General features: G+C 42.7%; 1 protein-coding gene across 5 annotated transcripts in view; it reads right to left on the bottom strand.

Moving 5' to 3' along the window:
• pnpla6 (patatin-like phospholipase domain containing 6) overlaps window positions 1-21,567 on the bottom strand; it is a 26,599-nt gene extending 5,032 nt beyond the window's left edge. The window contains exons 1-31 of one of the 5 annotated variants that reach the window (XM_031864565.1): window positions 21,485-21,567; window positions 17,322-17,413; window positions 16,082-16,135; window positions 15,732-15,819; window positions 15,534-15,616; window positions 15,332-15,423; window positions 15,071-15,211; window positions 14,598-14,757; window positions 14,352-14,432; window positions 13,825-13,953; window positions 13,574-13,654; window positions 13,223-13,358; window positions 13,034-13,108; window positions 11,699-11,799; window positions 11,027-11,206; window positions 10,216-10,293; window positions 9,752-9,957; window positions 9,438-9,569; window positions 9,192-9,315; window positions 8,652-8,765; window positions 8,501-8,576; window positions 8,223-8,372; window positions 7,963-8,026; window positions 7,511-7,679; window positions 7,192-7,374; window positions 6,841-6,959; window positions 6,402-6,558; window positions 6,082-6,198; window positions 5,867-5,936; window positions 3,081-3,197; window positions 1,152-1,268 (exon numbers count right to left, since the gene is read on the bottom strand). In XM_031864565.1, coding sequence (XP_031720425.1) covers window positions 1,152-1,268; window positions 3,081-3,197; window positions 5,867-5,936; window positions 6,082-6,198; window positions 6,402-6,558; window positions 6,841-6,959; window positions 7,192-7,374; window positions 7,511-7,679; window positions 7,963-8,026; window positions 8,223-8,372; window positions 8,501-8,576; window positions 8,652-8,765; window positions 9,192-9,315; window positions 9,438-9,569; window positions 9,752-9,957; window positions 10,216-10,293; window positions 11,027-11,206; window positions 11,699-11,799; window positions 13,034-13,108; window positions 13,223-13,358; window positions 13,574-13,654; window positions 13,825-13,953; window positions 14,352-14,432; window positions 14,598-14,757; window positions 15,071-15,211; window positions 15,332-15,423; window positions 15,534-15,616; window positions 15,732-15,819; window positions 16,082-16,135; window positions 17,322-17,372 — 3,445 coding nt within the window. In that variant the 5' untranslated portion in view covers window positions 17,373-17,413; window positions 21,485-21,567. The other 4 variants (XM_031864567.1, XM_031864566.1, XM_031864569.1 and 1 more) reach the window with 4 other exon arrangements.
• Window positions 21,568-22,514: the final 947 nt, after the last annotated feature.

Genomic DNA, 22,514 nt, shown 5'->3' with positions numbered 1-22,514 from the left:
GGGGGGGGGGGGGTTTCATCTGCGCACCATATTGAAAGCTACAAACCTCATTATGTCTCATTTCTGTTAACATTACAGGAGAGCGTACATCTGGTCTGATGCATTGTTAAAATTTCACGTAATGAGGATGCATTTAATGATCCGCAGACAAAAAAACAGCCCCCCCCCCCCAGACTTCACTCATTGTTCTTCAGCAAATTCTAAAACTCAGCTTCAGTATCATGAATGTAGAGCTGGGCGGAATGTTGAAAATCATTATCATATTAAGAGGGATATTTTCCCCATCTCAATAATTTTACAATATGACAAATGTATACATACATTTGTCACAATATGTATCAAATGCATGTATAATCCCTAAGAAAACAATCAAACTGAAGTTCAAAGCAGAACAGTTGTGCTTTACATGAGGCTGAGCTCCTCATAAGTGTAAAACTAAAACTTCACTTTTTTATTTGTTTTAAACTACAGTTTGATTGGAGTCATTCTTTTGGACAACAGAATGATAACATGATATGATCATATCACCACCGTATGATTCTGCTGAAAGTCAATAAACGATAATATTGAATTATTGCCCAGCTCGACAGAAAAGTGCCCATTTCGACATGAAGGGAACCAGACTTTCACCTCAAAGCAGACTGGTGTCTTGTGCCAAAATCACTTCATAGTTTTAAGTGGTAGTCCCGCTTTCCATTTTGAATCTTACAATTTTCTGACACCAGGCTGTTTGACAGATTAACACCACATTCCCCTATTCCATGAGGTATTCATTTAAGTGTAACCTTATCATTGAATACACTTGAATCCTCTTTCGATAGAACGTTTTCCCCATCTAGTAATATTGATAATGCTCACTCAGTTTTTATTGTTATATTTTTCAAATGTGGTTGATTCAGATCAATTGATTTTTTCTCAATTGATGGTTGGAACCGGCTCAATATACAGACAGGGAAAACTCAGCACACTCCTAAAGTACCACTGGACCATGTCTATACTTACCAGACCTATTAACAACTTGATTATAACCCCTCATAATAATCATCCCCGTCCCTCACTCCACCAAACCCTCCTCTGGGGGACAGGAGTTTGGTGGACCTTGAGGACTGTGTGGTGGGGGGGTGGAGAATGGGGGTACCACCTCTACTTGCCTGGCAGGTTGTTGATGTAGCCACCGTCCATTAGCAAGTTTCCATCTTTGGGGTCGCAGAGAGGCGGCAGGTACCCAGAGAGGGTCATGCTCGCCCGTACATAGCGCCACAGAGAGCCTGACACACCAGGGAGGGAAGGAGGGAGGAGGAAGGGGGGAGGGGGATAACATCTCAATAATGTTTGCTATACATTTCAGGTTAGTTCGGACACAGAACGCAATCCCAACATCAGAGGGAGGTCGGATAAAGAAAGGTAGCCGATCCCTGCAAAGGCTAGGACTGTGGTTCTGCCCACCTTTAGACTCTGCTGTACACCAATGCAAACCTCGTTACCTTGCACAGAGACCCTGAGTGACTTGTGCGTAAGGTAAAAAAGTAAATGGCAACCAATCACAGAGCACCAAGGCTGTTTGGATCTCCAAACACTGTCACAACTACAGCGTTTCTCAGCAACACCTCCTTTCCAAAGCAAAAATCCACCGATTCTGTATATTTAAGTTGAAACCAATCATGATAACCTGAGGAGAGTAAGCGGCAGATGTTGTGACAATGTCTGGAGATCCCTCACCGTGAACATGGCAGGGAAGCACCCAGCCTGCCCAGTCCTGCAGTCCAGCTCAGTGCCAGCAGGGGGCCAGAGCAGGATGGGTGCTGCATGGGTTGGAAGGATAAGGAGCACCACAGAGAAAAGCGAGGGGGGGGGGGGACATCTGTACATGGAGAATGTGTGAATGCTGAGGAAGAATCATTTTATTGAAATAGGAGTTTTGGGAACATATCACCTACAGCTTTTCATTTCTTTGCTCTTGATTTATTGTAAGTTACGGGCTTTATCCCATTTGTAGCTACGATGTGCAAAAGCAGGATCCAGAACACATATTCCCGTATAATACAAACAATATATAGAAAAACTAAAAAAGTAATACATGCCATATATATATATATATATATATATATTCATGAGAAATATATTGATTGCCTTACAGTGTTTTACACTGGCATGCACACAGAAGCAAGCAAAGCCAGGGGAGAGGACAGGTGTAGGAGAGACTGAACATGTTCCTGTAGGTAGAGGTGATTGAAATGAAACTCCTCATGAGGAAGAAGCTGAAGTTCAGTCCAAAAAAGGACAGACGCATGTGGGCCCACCGGAAACACACAATGATCCACAACAACAGACAGATGCGATGTTGATATGGTGCAGCCATTCACCGTCTCCAGTAAGTGTCAACTTAACCACCACGAGCTTTCCTTTCATCACAACAAGCACTACTGTATGCTCTCTCTCTATACCCGATCTCACACCGAGAATCCAGCTGCACCCAAATCACTTAAGTTTGATTTACATTGGCCAAGATGAGCTTCCTGCAAGTTAGCAACTGTATTTTTGTAAAAAAAAAAAATACATTAAAATAAGCAAGTACAGTGGTTCTTACAAGCCACATCCACAACTTTATAGTTAAAAAAAACAGAAGGTAAAAGTTTACCAAATAAAACACAGTGGTCCAGAAGAAGCCAGTCTGTCATGCATCTCTCCATGACCCATAGATGTCAAGACATGCATGGGCAAAACCTCACATCTACTAAGAAAAGTAAAAGTGATCGGTTATATTCACAGGTGGCACCAAGCTAACTTTAGAAAAGTCTGCTGTGTGTGAGAATCAAAAAGCCAATTTGAATTTATGATATGTACCAGTGAAGGACGAGGCACTGGGTAGTAGTGGAAATAGTGGATTTAGTCTTTCCTTCCAAACCATGGGCTCCCAATGTCCACCTGGTCAGGGTGGGGTTAGTTACGAGAGAGAACTTGGGAGGGAGAGGACAAGAAAGAGGAGGAGGGTAGCCGAGTGGTTGATTGTCGACTTAGGGATGGGGGGGGATGGGGGGGGGGGGGGGGGGGTTTTGGTGAGCGGTTGTTTAAAATCTGACCTGGGACATTGTTAACATAGCAACCATCCACAAGCAAGTGGCCATCCTTGGGGTCACACAGGGGAGGTAAATAGGGTGTGTAGGAGGCGCTGGCTCTAACATATCGCCAGACGCAACCTGTCGGGAAATGAAGATGGAGAAGGAGGAACACATCAAATATGGGCCGGACTCATTGTCACAGATGGAAAAAGAGAGCGAGGAAGACATAGAGGAGAGAGAGAGAGGGGAAGAAATGGAGAGAAAGAAAACGCCCGCAACATAGAGGAGAGCAAGAAGCTGCCAGCAGCAAGACAGAGAGGAAGGGGAATACAATGTCAACAAAATTATTCACTCATGCCTACGGCAGTAAATTCTAGCACGAGGCCAATTCAAAATAAAAGCATATTCTACGGCCAATTATATAAAACTATTCAAAGGCTGATTAAGGAAGTACGATAGACTTTTGTTCAGAATGACGACAAGATACCAAAATATCAACACAACAACATTTACTACAAACAGCACAATGTAGGCTAAGTATGTTGAATCTGTGATATAAATGACAACAAATATGTTGGATGAATGACACCAGATGTATGTAAATGAACTGAAAACAGTGGTGCGAGGTTTGTTTGATGTGTTCATTAATCATATTAAATAAAGTAGTACTAGCATTGTTAGATGACTGGTCGGACAAGCAAGGTGGGAGGAAGGCAGGCAGAGAGAGAGAGAGCGGGGGAGATAGAAAAAGACCACTAGAGAGGCAGAAGGATGGAGGAGGAGAAAGATGGAGAGAAAGAGCGAGAGAGAGAGAGAGAGAGAGAGAGTTCTTCATTTCAAGAAGTGCTTTTTGGCGTTAAACTAAATTCTCGTAAATGTAGACTGAAGAGGAAACTGCAAGTGAAGCTGGACAATGTTTGAGAGGAAAGATCTCAGTCTTGTTGGTTTTTTTCTCATTGGATAAAAGTAATGCAAACTCATGACACCGTGTTCCTTACACCCATCAAAACGACTGGAGCCAACGCGGCATATTTTGAATAGCACCACGCTGGCGTTGTTTGACGAAAGCACACCAGACAAACTACAGAAAGCACAGAATGGTGATGAGTGAGAGAAGCAACGTGGGATGTCGTTAAGGAGCAATGAGGGGGAAGCAGGGCGGAGTGTTCTGGATCCTACATGTTGACACGGACATGGGACGGGAAGTCAGCGACTACACAAGTTATTTTGTCTATGGCGTATCCTACGGATGAGCAGCGCCTGTGATGTCTCTCTATATGCAGAAAGACCTGACGGAGGTGGTGTATACACACATGAGGCATAACCTGAGAGTTTTAGACACAAATGTGATGGACAAAAAAAAAAACTATGTCTAAGTCAGAAAGATGGTAAAAGATTAGAAAAAAAAGAAAGAACCAAAGGAAGGAAATAAAGAAATGAAAAGGGAAGAAACTAGTGCAGTAAAAGAGGCAGATGCCATTAACGATGAGACGGAGGCTTCGCTCCAGTAGTTAATTCATACATATGCCAGGAAGCAAACCCCTCAAATCCAGTAATCAGCCTGAATTAGAACAATTCAAAACACTGCCTTCACAATGGAACTAGCGATGGCTTTATTTGGTGCACAATGCGATCATTTTGGTTTTGCATTTGATTATGCTGCATGGCATTAAAAATTTGCACACTGGATTTGCAGGGTTGGTCAGAATAGATCTACTTTAGCTTAATGTTAGTGATGGTGCATTTCTTACGCAAGTCAAACAGAACACGTGCCTCATTATTTCAGTAAATACAGACACACAGAAACATCTACATAATACCTTCTTTTGTACGCATCTAGTGAAATCCCTGTCCTTGGTCGTGGCATACTCCAAATGAGTTTGTAACCGGCATGTTTATGGAGGCAAAATAGTGGATTTGACTAAAATGAAGCAATGCATCTGGCTTTGGTGGCTGCAATTTATGGAGGCTGGCCACTCTAACTTATTTGGGTTATTTCACCAACCCCAAACATACTCTTGGTTGCAATTCTTCCACAACATGAGGTAAATGGCAGTAGGTATTTTCTAAATGTTCTCCGAGTATTGTGTTTTCGGATAAAAGTCCATTACATTCTACTAGTTTTAACACGTTTTGTTGCGAGGAACTTAAAACTGTCTACTTCCAGTGAGACCTGCGAGGTCCTCCAGCAGGTGTGGACACTATTACTCAAACACACAGAGTCGTAGTAACTGCTTTGAAGTTTGCTGAAAGTTCCATATTCAACAGCAGAGAACACACCGTCTTTAATTTAGTTTGGAGTATAGCCACCTTAAACCCTACATCTAAGAGCATGCGGGTCTGTCACTCTAGATGATGCATAGGTCAGTTACATTGTGTATTTCCGCAAGTTGTGCGTACTAATACAATACTTATAGTTGTATAAAAGATTTTTAAAAATGCCTAAAGTACCTAAAGTCACTTCCAATATATTCACTTAGGTAATAGATTTATTAACTGTGCCATTTTACTTCTGACTGACTACTGCGAGCATTAATCCTTGTTGAAACATTAAATTATGACAATTAAACACATTAGTTCTCAGAGTAGTATTATTGATTAAGCTGTGTTAAATGTTGACTTAAGCATTTACGCATGCTCTACATTCTATGTCTTTTTTATCCGTGTTTGCATTCATGTGAGCTCATCTAAAGCTAGTACCGCCTTGAGCTCATCTAAAGCTTTCAAAAAACAACATTAAGCCAATCACAGTAGTGATTTGATAAAGAGGGGTGGCGGCCCATGCAGTCAGCTCAGCTGTCACTTACCATCCTGGTGAACACGCATGGCTGAGGCCGTGATGTCAGTAGTGACGTTGAAGTACGGCAGCCACAGGTCCTGTTGGGCACAGAGAGTATCATAAACCGGATTACTACTCTCCCAGTGAGTGACTTAAAAAACAAGACCCCTGTCATGTTCCGGCAGACTTTACTGCAGCGGTACAGAAATCCTCTTTCAAATGTTTTGTACCGCAGTCCCTCACCTCGGCTTGCTTGTCCTGGAACACTTTATGGATGCTGGTGTTGAAGGCAGAACCAGAGAACATGGAGGTGATGGGATAGGTCAGATCCAGGACTGTTTTGAACACTGAGTTCATTGCCTGTTCCACAACAAAATACAGAGAAATCAGACCTGTTCTTGTTTGAAACCAAAAGGTTTTCCCTTCTCATCAGTTACTTGGCATTCCACTTCAAACAGATGGAAAGACATTGAATTGAAGTATAATTGAACTGCTGGGTAAATTAAACCTTTTTTAATTCGAAGAGATAAAATGTCAATAATGCATCTAGATGTGTGCTGTACCTTGGACCACTCCCTGGCTCTCTGTTTGGTTCTGACGGCACTCCTCTCCTCAGCGTACAGCGCTCCAATGAATGAGCCGATCGAGGTCCCACCTACTATGTCAATAGGAATCCCTGCTTCCTCCATAGCTTTAATCACACCTACATGAGAGCAGCCTCTGCATGAGGGAAAACAAAAGTCAGGTACATTAAATGACTTCATGTGATCTAAACTGCACATTGAACTGAGCGATAAGTGGTAAACAAATGACTGAGATGTCCCTTTGGTATAAAAGAGTACATTTTCATCATCCGACTGTAGTGTGATAAGACAAGTGTATTACATAATATTGATGTCAAGTGGGGTAGATAGCGTTGTTAACATGACAACACCAAGACTTGTGAAACACAAACTGCTCTCCACGTGTCTGTACAGATAGCTGTGGCTCAGCCCAGCTCACCTGGCTCCTCCTCCTCCCAGCACCACGGCGATGCTGTTTCCAGTCAGGACCCGGGCCAGCCGAGAGAAATCACTGTGCCTGTCTGCCGTTTTCTCAAACACCTTCTCATATACCTCCCTCTGCACAAACAAAGAAAATACGGTTGAAAATACAGTAAAAGCAGAAAACTTTCTATGAACATTTTTCATTTTAATGTGCCACACTTTTAAAAGGAGCGGCTAATCAATTTCCTTCACCACTGGGTCTACCTTCTAGCTAGCATAGCATAGCATACCATACCATAACATTATACAGAATATAAGTCGTAAAATTTCATGAAAAACAGCCATCACAGTGAAGTATGCTTCGTACTAGTTTACTCGGGCTGCGTCTGGAGAAGACCCTGCGGGGACACTTGAGGTGCAGATGACCGGAGCACCAGCTTCGCATGTTGAGCCACTCAACCGTCCTGGAGGGTCCTGGCCCATCCTCTTTGTGCAGAAGGACCAGCTGCTTCAGCGCCCGGACTGCTGTGTTCTCCAGCATCTGCTCCACCTGGAGGGGAAGAGAAGAAGATGGTAGCAAGAGTTAGAAAAGAGACAAAGGGAATAAGCATACTTTGTACTTTGAAAAGTTTGTTACCAGAATTTTTATCCCCCTTTTACTTTTGCTTTCTTAGACACACACATACCTCTCCCAGGGCAGGTTCCTGGTCGCCAAGGCAGACAATGAGGATGCAGTCAGCCTGGCGGATGCAGCGCTGAGTCCACGGGGTCATACTGTTGTCAGTCTGGTACAGGACAATCCGATTGATGTCCTCCTGCTGGGCCAGCCAGCCGGAGAGACGGTACTCGTGGACACTGACGGATACAGGAGAAACGCAGGGATGAGGTTATGGCACAGGGTTTTAATTCACCAAAAAACAGACACCGACAGTGACTGAGAGGAACGGAATGCGACAGGGGATCAAAAAGATGTCGCAGAAAAGAGACTATGGAAGATATAGTGAGTGGAAATGATAGCAATTAATACAGACACACTTAAAATGGAGAAAAAAAGAATGTGAGAAAGAATTAAGAACAGCTGCAAAGCTTTCGTGATGATGCCTCATGAGACTTAGAACCGAGTTGTTGTTCGACTTACTTGTCCAAAGCAGAGGCGCCCAATCGCTCTTTGATGATTTCACTGGTCAATAGCAGAGTGGGGCCTGTAAGTTACAGAGACAGGCAGACAACTGAGGCATCGTTGAAATGTATGAAAGCATTAACCATAAGCATATACAACTTCCATGTGTATTCCAATCTGTACTAGTAAGCAATGTATATTTCTAGTATCACAAGGAACGGAACAGAAATTTAGCAATCCCAGATAAAAAAGAAAGAAAAGGGCTGTTGTTGACCTACCAATAGCACTGAGGGCATGGCTGAGCTCCAGGTTGAATGCGTTGATCGGCACCTCATCACACACAGGCAGGACAGCCACAGTGGAGAGGTTGCTGGCAGGGTTGGTGACATCAGCACTGGCTGTCATACTGGGCAGACCCAGGGCTGAACCTGGAAGACAGGACCACAGTGTTTAAATGGTAGTATACCGTACGTCAAATGGATCAGGCTGGACTCGCAAAGACGGAGGGAGGGAGCACGTCTTTGAGAACATAATATTCTCCTCATCGTCACCTTACCTGAGAAGGGCCCTCGACCCTGCTGCAGGTTCCCCAGAATCTTCTGGCCCAACAGGTGTATCAACCTCGTCACCACCTAAACAGACATCAAGCATCAGTACCATTTCAGCCACACACACAACCAAAACCGGTTCAAGAGGAAGACACTGACCTGGGGATATCGTCTTTTGATGTTGTTGAGCGTTCCCTCGGGCAGTTTGACCAGCTCTGTGTCCCTCACAGCGTGGACGGTGGTGGCTCGAGGCTGTCTGGTCAAGGCCTCCACCTAAAGTACGAGGCAAGGTTACACTAATATTATTAGAATTATACTATTTACAGAATTAGATTCCAGTGATGGCGGCGTGATTGTTTCCAACTTGTTATGATCCAAACATTCCTATAACTTGAAAGCATTGTTAAGTCCAAGAGTTAAAATGTTTTGTTAAACATGTTTATATCTAACAAAATAAAATATGACGACAGTAAAGTAAATCTAGTATATAAAATACATCTCATTAAAATTATCCTGATGTGGTTAAATCTACACCAATTCAAAACAAAAACACTGCACTACTCGCAATAGCAGCTCATCAAGGCACCAAAATAATAATAGTGCCCCTCGTTTGTTTTTGTTACCAGCTTCATATTTCATTTAGATAGCGGAGGTTTCTTTTACATGCAGGCAGACGGAGAGGAAAAGACTTGTTCTCACCACTCCAATGAGGTCTCCTCTGCCGTATTCCCCAACAAGTTCTTTCTTGCCATTTGCCTTGCGGATGACTGAGCGTAGACGTCCATTCAGAACAATGTATGTGCAGTCTGACTGGTCGTCCTGTCTGTGGATGGGATATTACAGTGATGAATAAACAGTACATGAATACACTGACAAAATAAATGATGCGAAAACAATGAATTGACCAAGTACAGTTTGCACAAGGGAGCTAAATATTTGTTTCACCTGTAGAGGGCTCTGCCAGCCTCCACGGCCATCCAGTCAATAGCGAAGTCCATCTGCCTGACGAAAGGGGACATGCGGATGGCCACCGTGTGAGCCGCACTCAGCACCACACTGGGCTGCTCCCTCATGATCCTGCAGGGGGCAGCATACGGCACAGGCAAAATTAGAATGGTTACAGCAATTTTGGAAGATTATGGAAAATAATTATGGACATGTTCCAAGTAGGCCTCAGTGCTCCTGTGGACTGTAAATAAAAAAAGTTTCATAAATATTTTTCATTCTCGTTTGTTCCACATTCAAGGCGATGAACTCACTCGTAGAAATCTGACTTTGAGATCTTGAGGTAAGTACAGTCGCGGATGGCCTTGACGGTGAAGATGAGGGGCTCTCCAGTGAGCACAGCGAGCTGGCCCACCATCTCCCCCGGGTGGGTCACAAACAAGCAGACAGCTTCCTGCTTGTCAATCATCCTCTGGTAGACGTGCAGACACCCAGACAGGACAAAGTGCAGACTCACGTCCTAAAAGAGCGAAATGAGAAAGAGAGAGAACAGTAAGAGGGGAGGACGAAAACGACTTTGCTGTATTATCTGACGTTCATTTTTTTGTTGCTATTATTAAGTTTATATATTTACTTAAAATACTTGCGGCTACTACTACTACCCTCAACTTCACTGCTTTGGTAGTAGCTGTACTCTGCCTTTGTACGGCAGTGTGCAGCTAAGGGTAAACATACTGGACCCGTTTTTTGTCAAAGATCTGTTTTGTTTTTTAAATACCTGGTCTCCCTGTCTGGCTAAGACAGCTCCTGCTTTTGCGTGGTGCAGAGTCACTTTCCCAGTTAACAAGGACGGGTCCTGGATTTAAGAAGAAAGACAAAAAAATAAATCCAGTCAAGCAGTAACAAAAGTCAACAACGTGGATGAAATGTCTTCATTCTACTTCGTGGATGAAAATCAAGCCCCAGACGGCGATGCAACATTCAGTTCAGTTATAATGCTTGATCTAGTTACATCAACATGATGTTTTGAAATATTAGGTGTAGCAATTTCAACTCAAGAGCCACACAGAGGGTTCACCACAGATTACACAAAACGTGTGTTTGCAACTCATGCTGAAAACTGGCACAGAGAAGTTGAGCATTTAGCTGAACTCTGGTTTGTCATTGTGTTATTTGTGTTTTTTAAGCGTACTTAGAGTGCATATTCTTTTCTCATATACAACCAAACACACAGCTCATGTCTTCACACGGTGGCTTCACACTGCAGCCCGCCCTCCACTCATCCATAGACCAGGCCCAGTTCCTCTAGAGTGGGCCTGCTGACTGACCCTCTTTCCACATCATAATCTGTCAGCAGATGCTCCTGGGTGATTTGAGACAATGTGCTCACTCATGTAAAAAAAAGGAATAGTGCAATGAGCCAAGTATCATTTCTTAATCCCTGAGAATTTGGTCCTAGAGTATACTGTATATGATGATTGTGAGAGCATTGCACTGACTGCATCTTTAGATCCACCTTTACTTGCAGTAGTTTGACGGCTTCAGCTGAAAAATGTTCAAAAAAGTAATGTGATGTTATGGAAACAAACCTCAATCTTCATGAGTTTAAGGATCTCTTTCTGCGCTTCCTCAAACAAAGCAGCATTGGCTCGACTGGCTACAGGTGTAAAAATGTTGTCCACTCCCGGCTCTTCCTCTGGGTACAGATAGATCCCTGAGGGGACCTCATCTACTGTCACCTTCCTCTCCCGCTGGTCCTGGGACACAGACTGGAATCATACAAGTACAAGAATATGTTTGATGGGTCTCAATCTAAACGGTTTCAACATAGAAAATCTGCCACTAAAAAAACAATGAGTTATCTGTGAAATATCGTGGTGAGGTGATTAACTAAGACTGATGAATGTCGGATAATATCCTGTTTTTGACTGACTGATTTATTCATGTTTACATGTTCAAAACTTATATAATGTTATGGAACAATACAATTATTCTAATACCACACAGCAGAGAGCATTTCTTGTAAAAAACAACAACAACATGCTTATCTTTAAAAAAAGAAAACATTTTGAAAAGACTCATTTCCGGACATTAAAAAATGTACCGGACTACTTTGTTGTTATTCATGCTCTGTAGCAGACTTTTAGTCTTTGTTCAGAAAGACCACTGGAGCTTCTGGTGCGATTACCCAATTTTATGTCAGGAGGTCAATTGAGTAAACCTTATCTCATCTGTGTCTCAAGAGTCTGCCGTGTACTGACCCGAGTAAACGCAGGAGGGGTGTTGCCATCCTCGGCAGAGACGGATATCCGCCCCCTTTCGTATGCCATGTCAAAGTCCGATCTCAGACTTTTCTGCATTCCTGCACAGACAAAAATAGATATCCAGTCTTTAATTAACATTCTACTTTTCTTACACACAGGTTTCCATTTACTACACTCTGAGGAGGAGCATAAAACGATTGTAAATTAAAAACATCTGTCTTGGAGCGCCTTGGTAGCTAAGTAGTTGCAACACATGCCGTATAGCCAAAACGTCCCAGGTTTAATTTCGGCCTTGGGGATCTCATACCCTTCTCTCTCCCCTCCCCCCTCAAAACAAATGAAATATCAATCTCTAGCCACATTAGCCAATTTCAGCACAATGGACCTTTCAACCTTTATTGTCATAGAGGCATTAGTGAGACAAAGTGGGCGATGAGATTGCAGTTTGCCTTCAGTATGATTCATCTGCTGGCTATCATGTTTCAACATCATGCCAACAATGTCTCTGTGTTCACGAGCCCCTCGCTGCAGATGGTTAAGATAAACCTACCTATTCAGCCAGACATTTTTAGACCTTGTTTTATTTTTTTACACTTTATTGTTTTCACTTATTTTATTGTTATATCTATTTTGAAAAAAAAATTATATTTTTTATTTATCACTTTTTTTAAAAATTGTATTCAAGTTGTATAATTTAATTCTATAGAATTTATCTAGTTTATATTTCACCCTGTTTTACTATTACTGTTATTATAGCTTTAAATGATCTTTTATTACATTGTTATAATTGTATTGTCTTGCGTGCATTGGTCTCAAATTGTAAAATTGCTAAACTGCTTCTGTCTTTTCACGGTCCAGACTTTTTTTGTCTTATTTTGAGCTCGTCAGTCATCTGTGAACTTTAACCTGTATAAGAGAGGCTATACAAATAAAGTTTGATTGATCGATTGAAGATCACTTTCTAACTGCGTTTCATTTAAAAGGAGAACGGAGAACACGTCTTTTCAAGCAGCTACAGCGAGGTTACACAGTGTTTATAAAAAAGAAGCTAACTACAGGGGTTCATAGCTTGAATAAAATGCTTTAGAACTGGTTTGAACATGTCCACAGACAAGGTGTATTGTAGATAAGTATGACATCAGAAGAGCCAGGAGTGGGCTGATTTAAGGACACTTGTGCTTAACCCTTTCATGGTGTGGTGGTCGTCTAACTCAACCAACCCTTATTATTATTATTATTATTATAATATACAGTTAAAACATATCGTGTTTATTGGTTAAACTAAAAGGAAAATATGAAAACATCTCTCTGAACAGGAGAGACGTCCCTCACCAGCAATGTCCACAGGCATTGAGATGGTCCTGCTAAGAGTTGGCACTGTTGCGCCATCCTTCCCTTGGTCCCCTCCTGTACATACAGGAAACCACAAATGACGCTTTTAGTAAGAAACCAAACACAGAAGTAACACTAGAGGAAAATGAAGAGTCAAGATATATTTATATCGGTTTTTTTTCTCCCCACCTGCAGCTTCACCCTTAATGGCAGCTTCCCGCTGCTCCTCGGTTACGGTCAGGCTGCCAAAGCGCTTACCATGCCGGATGGGACTGGTGCGAGTTGGGTGAGGAGACGGAGGTGGCAGACGCGAGGGCTGCATTTCCTATAGGACAAGCGTGAATAATATGATATGATGCATGTGTGTGTGATGGGGGAGAATGGAAACAGAGACACAACATTAGCGACTCAAATCATAATAGAAACAGCATGCGTACCGAGCTAATGATGCAGAATTCCTGACAAATGCCAAACCACATCACCAACAGATGTTTGCATGGCTGTCTGGTGTACTGTATGTGGTGTGTGTGTCAAACTCACATGGCTAAAGAGCTCATTGGTGAGCCCCAGATAGTTGTGCAGGGCTAGGACCGTTACTCTTTGGAGACGAACCATGATAATCTGAACAGAGGAGACAGGAAGTGAGTCGTTTCCCATACATGCAAACTGACCACCAAAACCACTGCAGTTTTATAAGTGCACACATTTCTGAGCAACAGTAGTGGGAAACGGAAGAGGAGGGAGGGAGAGAAACACAAAAGAGAATAAAGAGAATTAGACACACAACTCACCTGTACTACCCGCACCAGGCTCTCAGGGTACTTCTCAAATATAGCGAGGAAGGCCTCTACAGGTAAACGGAGAACATTGGAAACCTCTGCAGCCCGTGCCGACACAGTTCTGTAAGGCTTCTGGTGGCCCTGGACACAAATATCCCAACGAATACTTCAGAAAATGTTTTCACAGTCAAAGAAGCTCTGATGTGAGAGGTTGCTTCTTCTTGTCGGTTCTTGTAGTCATGTGAACTTTAGTTGTCCATTTAAAAAAGCTAAAATCTTAATGTTATCATTTTAACTTGTGCTTTATTTAAGATGGACATTGATTTTCACTGAATTACAACTACAGATCAATGTATGAGTCACATGTGTGCCAGTGGAGAAGGTTGGGTGAGTCAGCTGGTTCATGTGAATGATGCGGGAGGGAGGAAGTGGATGGTGTCCAATACACTGATGGCCAGGACTGCAGGTCATTCAGGAAACGTGTGAATAATGTGTATGCGTGTTATGAAGAAGCCCATGTGTGAACAGCTGTGACATACTGTGATGACATCCAGGATGCTGAGGAGGCTGTGGACACTGTCTCCGGGGTAAACCTCCTTCACCACACTGTCTTTGCCATCCTGGAAGACAGGAAGAAGACATTCCATGTGCATTAAGTTTTTGCATATCAGAAAATGTAATCCCCCCCCCCAAACACAGAAACAACTATGACATGCAGGAAATCCACATGTAATCACACACACACACACACACACACACACACACACACACACACACACACACACCGCTCCAGTAAGGCACAATTCGAGTTTTCCATCCTGAACCACGTAGATGCTGCTGTCAGGCTGGCCCGGCCTGAAGACGTACTCCCCTTGTTGGAACTTTTCAAACACCATGTGTTTACACAGCTCCAGGAAGAGGGGCTTCTCAAAGTGACCCAACACACTGCAGTGAAGGACAACACAGAGGTTAGGTTTGTACAAACACACACAAACAAACAAACAAACAAACAGGTGTGTACAGGTGTGATCACTAATCTGTAAAGTTTGGATATTTAAAATCCGTGTTAAGTTGCATGGAATGCTATTAACTGAGCTTCATGAGCACCGTTTGCTCGGTAACCGCTGCACAACAGAGCCAAACATGTCAAAAGGCATCCAGCTCATGTGTCATCGGAGTCGCTTATCAATCATGTAAATCAACTTTAGAAGACTGCGGTACACAATAACACAGATATGACAAAGAAGACAAAACCTACCGGACATTTTTGAGCATGTAGAGCACCTCAGAGGGCAGGTGGGAGTTGGCCACATCAAACTCGGTGAGGTCAGCCTCCAGCACTGAGGGAGGGGGCTCCTTGGCCTGCAGGATGGGCACCTCCTTCTTAAAGCGCAGGATCCTTCACAGCAGAAAGGCAGTGGGAATAGACGGGTAAGTGTGCAAACCACTAATGAGAGAACTGGCCATGACAGTAGTAGTAGAAGCTGTATTGTTGGTGAGAGTGAGCTTTCTGATGTACTTTTTGGCAATGTTAAGCATCTTCTGCTTCTTCTTCAGGCGCTGCCGAGAGGAAGTGGATGTACCCACCAGGGAGGAGGTAGACTGCGAGACCTGTTGAAAAGCATATTGGTTTAAAAAAGGTATTCCTGTGATAGTAGTAGACTAAAAGACTAGCTGGCCGTTGAAGCCAGGTACTGTATCACTTTCTGCCACAGACTCACTTTGCGCATGATCTTTCGCCCGTAGAACATGACTTTGTCCCTCTTGCGAAAGCGGTATTTGGGTGCCTCCTGAGCTTCTATGTCTAAAATATAAGAAATGACAAATTACCATAGAAATACATACAAGTTCGTATTGTTTTTTTCATCATTGCGTGCCCTCAGTGCTGGGGCGACATACGGTTCTCAGCAATTACTGACTTCGAAGCTGGATCCGCCGCAAGATGAAGAAGATGAGGATGGCAATGAGGACTATGGCGATGCCCGCACCAATCACCATCCCCACCATCTGAGGAGAAGAGAAGAAAAGAGGAGAAGGGTTGATGCGTGTACACGGTTAAAGTCTGCAGAATGAAAAAATGAAAATCGCAATGTAAACGAAAATTATATTTACGCGTACGTTATTTCTGTTTTAAAGTGTTAAAAAGTATCACTTCGTTATTTCATTTGCATGCTCCTCAAACACTATTGAGCTACATTTTATTCTCTGGCTCTCTCTTTCCATGGTGAAACATGACTGGCATGGCACTGGTACAATTTCCCGCACTCACCATGCTCGTCTGTAGTTCCTCTTCCACAAGTGTCTTGATGTTATCAAAACCCTCCTAATGTAAGAGGAAAAAAGAAAGAAATCACTAATCCAAACTTCCACAGGCAGAGTGCTAGTTGCTTAGTAGCATACCCAACGTATGCAACCACCTGCAGCATATTGAGCCCGACACACAGTGTGGGCCTGAAGGTTTCACTTCCATTGAAGTGTAATGGAATGTGTGAATAAGGGATTTGCCCTGGAGGCAGGAATGTCTGACTGACTATGAGTGCCCGGGAAACGAAAGGAGGAAAATATGAACATCTTATCTGACCTTTTTTTAATGCGTGCACCTTTCCAAGTGTTAAAAACAATAAGCACCACTCACAGCTTCCTCCCTCTGCTCCTTATGTACTGACGGAGGATTCCCGATGTGAAGCTGTTGGGTTCACAGGCTAAAAAACTGGCACGCTGGAAAGGGCAAACCGAGGCTGGATGGCGAAATGCAGCCCAGGTGGTTGGCGTTTTTCCATGAAGGTATCTAAACAAACCTGTAGCTGCAGGGAGCACGCAGGTCCTGCTGACAATGTAAGCCTGACGACATGGCTGACAACATGACATAATGACAACTGATGGAGCTGGACTTTGGGCGAGGCAGAGGGGCGCGATAAGCAACTAAGCATGAAAGAAACCAAGAAGATAAGAGAAGATTCCTAATCATGTGCATTGCCTATCGAAAACAAGCGGCTAAGCAGAGGAAGAATAATGGTAGAAAGCGGAGTAGTTTTTCCTTTTGGCTTGATCTGACTTTTATTTTTTAAGTTCAACACCGAACTAAGCGCTTCTTCACACAACAAAACAAGACTGTCCGTACAAGGAGTGGAGATCCTGTGGCCAAGATAAGCGCGTTTGTTTTTACGGTGTGCGTGTGTGTGTTTGTGTGTGTGTGTGTGTGTGTGTGTGGCTACCTTGCGATCAAATACAGCATTGCAAGAGCAACAGTGACATGTTTTTTGTACTCTGGCTGTTTTCAGCAAATGAGACTACATGTCTGCTGTTATTGGTTATTGATTAGTGTGTGAGGAGCTAATGGTTCTTTGGCAGTAAAAGGCCTAAGCTATATTATAGATGGGTGAGTGCATAGGCCGGATGTGCACACAGAAATATGCCTTAGTAGGCGCATCAGAGTTTGGAAATAAAAGTGTGTAAAGTGAACACGTGGGAGCAAATTTACAGCAAATAAAGCCAGTGAGCAAACCGACCTCATTGGTGACGTCTCCCTGGACCTCTTGTTCCGAGGTACTCTGTCCCATTGTAACCCTGTTTCTTCATAGGGATGGTCCATCAACGGCCACTGGAAACAAAGACAGACAAGCATACTAAACAGGCCGGTTTCACGGGGGACATTTTGACATATCACAGTAGGGAAAAGCACACGAGAATGGTTGATGGTCTGCTGCCAAAACGGTCGAGCAAAAAGGAGAAAACATGCCTACGTTCACACTTGCACAAACACATAGAGAAATCCAATTATTTTTCCTGACTTTTCAGCCGCATCCGTGGACAGATGCCACCGTACTTGTACGAACTCAACACCCACAAACATCCATTCACTCCTCAGGACTCAGCAGAGTTTCTTTAAGGCTGCTGCTCAACGTCTGGCTATTTAAGGCCTTTCTCATTTACTGCGAACTACAAAAATGACCTCAGCAGCACAGTTTGTTCACTTATTAAGAAAATGTGTGTTTGTAACAATGGACACGCATGCACACAAATAAACACCAAATTGTTCCAAGCTACGGCAAACCAATGGGAAACGTAAACACAAAGCTGTTAGCACAAAGCCTTACGGGGTAGAAGATTTGAAAGTCCCTGTTATTCTTCACAACGATTAGCAAACTTAATCTCTCCTTAAAATCAGTTCAACTGAGTACTAGAATCAGAGAGGGATCAAATAATTGCATCCTACTGGGACAGGCTTTGTCTGTCTCACACACACAAACAGCAGGGTATCTAGATAAAACTATCCAGATGGTAACCCCTTCCCCTCTTTTATCCATCCATCCATCCACTTCCTCAGAGGATGATCTTCTTACTGTCCCAATTAATTGGTACCACGTCTATTGCTGATTCAGTGACAACATTTAAGGCAGCATAACAAAAAATGCAAAGTTCGTGGCCATAGTTCTTCTCTATAATTTCTTCTTCTTTTAATTTTTTTCAGCATGTCAATTGGAATACTTTTATGTGTGAGTGATTGCAGTCGTGATGGAGAGGTTTTCACCTTTATACAGCTTAATGGCTTTGCGAGAAAATGTTGTTTTTGAAATAAGCTGAGATGCCTGTACCTTTAAGAAACAAGCTACTGTTGTGTTAATGAAATGCAGTTTTTTCTGCTTTTGTTTTACACACTGCACATACAATTATTACTGTGTTTCCTCCAACCGCTCAGCTAAACAATGCCCCGACATAGGAACAGATACTTTTACATACTGTAACATTTTACCGACCCAGCTTGCACCTTTTTACAGTCATATAACCGAGCACACTTGCGGGGAGTAGCCCAGTAACACCAAAATGCTCGGATCACTGAGCTACTACAATAATTGAAGCAATAATTGAAGCAATACTGATGCAATGGTTCCCAAAGTTCATCCAGGTCGGCTACATACCAGTTCCCTGCCCACATCTGCCAGAACGGACTGATTCAGCTGACACAGGCCTATGTGCTGTAGCTGGGACAACAAGCTTCATTCACCATCTGTGGACAAATAAGCAGCTACGCTAGCTTAGCTCGCTGGGGTCCAACGATGTCTGTACTCTGAAAGTGAGGCTGGAGGGAAAACAAGCTGGCTAAAAACACACTCCATGTTTGCTGAGGGCATACAAAGTAGGCTACAAGAACTAGCATGGAGAACCATATAAACAAGCAAGTGTCTCATGGCTAATGGCCAGAACTTCAAGAGCATTAGAGAAAAGACATTAACATATCCATAGAATGGACTACAAACAGGCCTCTTGTTTTGTGTACCAAGTATTTATCTGAAGGAGGTTTGAATGCATGTTAATATTTGTCGATCAAGATTTTAAAAAACAATTGTGATACGAGGTTCTAGTTGAATACTGCTAAAACAAAACTAAGCGGAGTAAAATGTTTGTTGCTTTATTGTTTCTTCGTCTTTTTTTTTTATATACCATTTCTGCTTGAAGAAAAGACTGAAACTTTTAATCAATTCTGTCAATCGAGTAAGCGATTAATTGACTAAATGCTTCGGGTCTAATCTGACATTTGTTTTTAATAACAATGACCATGTCTTGTGCTTATATTAACTGCTAAAAGTGGAAGAACACATCTGCCAATGATAGCATCAATGTCCCAACTATTAACCAGCCTACATATGGAGTAACATCACAGACTGACATCAGCTGCATCTTTCATCTGATGCGTTTCCTGCTTAAATCTACAACATGAGCGGCTGGTAGAGGGTGGCTGAACTGCTGCTTAGATGAAATTCAATCAGTGGAAGCTTGAGGATCCAGTGTCGCGTTACATGAAGTAACCCTGTGAGTCACAAACAAACCACAAAACACACAGTTTAAAGGCCATAAACTCTCACATGTAAAGGACGCGTATATTATAATGACATTGTGTGACTCAATCCTCCAATATTTATATTTTAATATATGCAATAAGAGGGTTTTTATTTTAAACAGAAAGTGTGAATGGAAATTTAAATATAATGATCTCATAATACTCAATACACAAATTAATAATAAATGTATGGAAATGTGTGTATGACACTTTCACCTGACCCACTAAATGTCGCTCATCTTTCAGAGCGGGGAAATCACCACCAACCAAATGTCAGCAGATTTTGGCTGCAGTTGGACTTTTCATTTATTGTTCTTCGTCAGGTAAACTCTGCAAATAGTGTCCCATTCTGAAAATTGCCAGTTCAAAATTAATACAGCTTAGCTTGTGGATTTTTGGACGTCACTGCCGTCACCAAAGTGCCGTGAAACATTTCTTACTCTTGTCTCTTGTGCAGTAGCCTCAACAAAACTTGTGTCACTCCAGATAAGAACGCTCCAACTACCAAAACGTGTTGCTACACATTGCACTTTGCTTCAGATCCCGTTTCTTTGACTCTACACGCCATTGTGTGTGGTAATAACTCTGTAAGGAGCGCAACGGCCTGCTGTCCTCTAGAGATGAGACCATTGTTCTCTATAAACAATGAAGCTACTGTTGACTCCACCGTCCAGGGGCAGACCTGGGCCGACTAATAACACATCCTCGTCTGTTTTCACCGAACACAATACACCCTCTCTAGGCCATGAGACTCACAATAACTGGCCTGTAGGATGCTGTGTTTGAACACGCATTTAGAAGATGTATGGCTGGAAAATGTCAGACACATGGTAAAAGAAAAAAAACTTGCTCCGACTGTTCCCTGATGATTTCACAGTGGGAGAAGACAAACCTCATAAAACCATGTCTTTGGTTGAATGTGCTGCTGTCAACACTTACACCAGCTGCTTTACACACATGCTGGTATCACCTTTGACCCTGGAAGTCAAGCCAAGCTGATTATTTCACTTCACACTTTAACTCTATAGAGACATGTCTTGAAGTTGTAAGTAAACAAACATCAGCTCAAATACAAGCGGCTGCAAAGTACTGACCAAGGTGAACTCAGGTTGACATCAGCTCATATTTCCCTCCAGCCAAAATAGTTTTGCATAATTTGCGCCCACAGAGGTGTTGCTTTACTGACCTGTCGTAAATTGTTCAGTGGAGTTGTAAACACGTCGAGAAGGCGGGGAACCACTTCATAAAATACCAAAAAGTGGAGTGTCCTTTCAATAAACCTCGAGCTCGTACGAAATGTAGCTGATGCACACAAGTAGTGATTGTTTTGACGCAGTGCTGCACCGTTAGCTAAGCTAGCTAACAGGCACGTCAAGTCTTTATGAGACTGTGACTGAACGACGTCAGACATAGTAATGCATTATTGTTTGTATCCACACGAGAGTAAATGAGTGATTACCACTAACGTTAGGTGAAAACGTCATCCGACCATAACGTAATCCCTGAGGCCAACGTCACTGGATAACGTTAGCTAGCATCCGATGCTACTAATGGCAGTAAACTGTGGTCATGTGGAATTAAAACAACTCAAACACGTCATTTATGTTGAAACGAAAATTAATTTTGCTGCACTGTTGTTGTTGCCTTTTTGACCTCAGACGTAGCTCCACCGTGTTTGACACACTTGGACGGATGGCCCGTCTTTCCACCGTTACTCGTTACTGACCAACGCTGAATGAGAAGTCTCAGTAAATCACCGAACCGTGAGCTGAAACCTATCAAAGTGAAACCGTGTCATTGAATAATAGATAAGATATTAAAGAAGACATTCACCTGAGCTGATGTTCTCCCGTCAATCGTCTCTGACTGTCAAATAACATACGACGGAAATCGTCTATGACGAAGCCCCTCCTATTATATTTACACCAGCATTTTTGGCCAATCAGCAGCTGAGACGCTGAAAAATAGACCAATCAAAATACAGAACTGGAATGAATGGGCTCTATCCCACCCACATATATGTAAATAAATAGTGGGCGTCCAATGATGGTTGAGGGACACAACCAGTCGATCCATGATTGGATAGTTTCAGGATGACTGACATGACATCAACCTACAACGGCAGGTTCAATTTCGAGGGTCTCAACCGGACTTCGACATGGGGTGCATCCCAAATCTCTTATTTGTCATTTCCTCGCTCCTCGATCCTCGCTTGAACCGGAAGTTGTTCTGCACCACCATATTGACGGCCGTCCCAAAGCTCTTATTTAGCTCGGAAGAGCGGGGATCGAGGAAGGAGGAGAGATCTCCGAGGAGTCATGAGCGAGGACCCACGAGAACAGCCTTCCAGGAAGTGTTTTAACAGCCGGCACGCCCCCTCATTGTTCATCTGTTATGTGATTGGACGCTGCAGCCGATCGGACTGATAAGATATTTTTCAACATGTAAACAGCGAAGACGGATCACAGATTAAACTCAAGCTTTATATTTGATTCGTTTTCTGATCTGGTTTAAATATATGTTCATTGTAGGTCTGAACAACAAAAGGACCACAAATAACTAACTTATTAGAAATATTTGTGTTTTCATGATCTGATATTTCCCTCAATAACTTTTATTTTGGATACAATTAAAGTCAGAGAGAGCTTTTTACATAATTGATCATCATTTCATTCAGTCACGTGAGGCTGATCATTCCTGAGTGTCAGGTTTGATGAGTTTTATAATTTAAGCTTAACCTGAAACATGGAGCCTAATAAATTAATGTATTAGGCTCAAGAGAAACCATAATCATATTCTGGGTGAATTAATGATGCCACAGTCACAATTTCAAAATGTACAGACGCAAATAAGTCATAAGTCA

This window comes from Anarrhichthys ocellatus, unplaced genomic scaffold (assembly GCF_004355925.1).
Source record: "Anarrhichthys ocellatus isolate YVR2014 unplaced genomic scaffold, GSC_Weel_1.0 scaffold31, whole genome shotgun sequence".
Classification (NCBI taxonomy): Eukaryota; Metazoa; Chordata; class Actinopteri; order Perciformes; family Anarhichadidae; genus Anarrhichthys; species Anarrhichthys ocellatus.
This window is presented reverse-complemented; position numbering and strand designations above follow the sequence as displayed.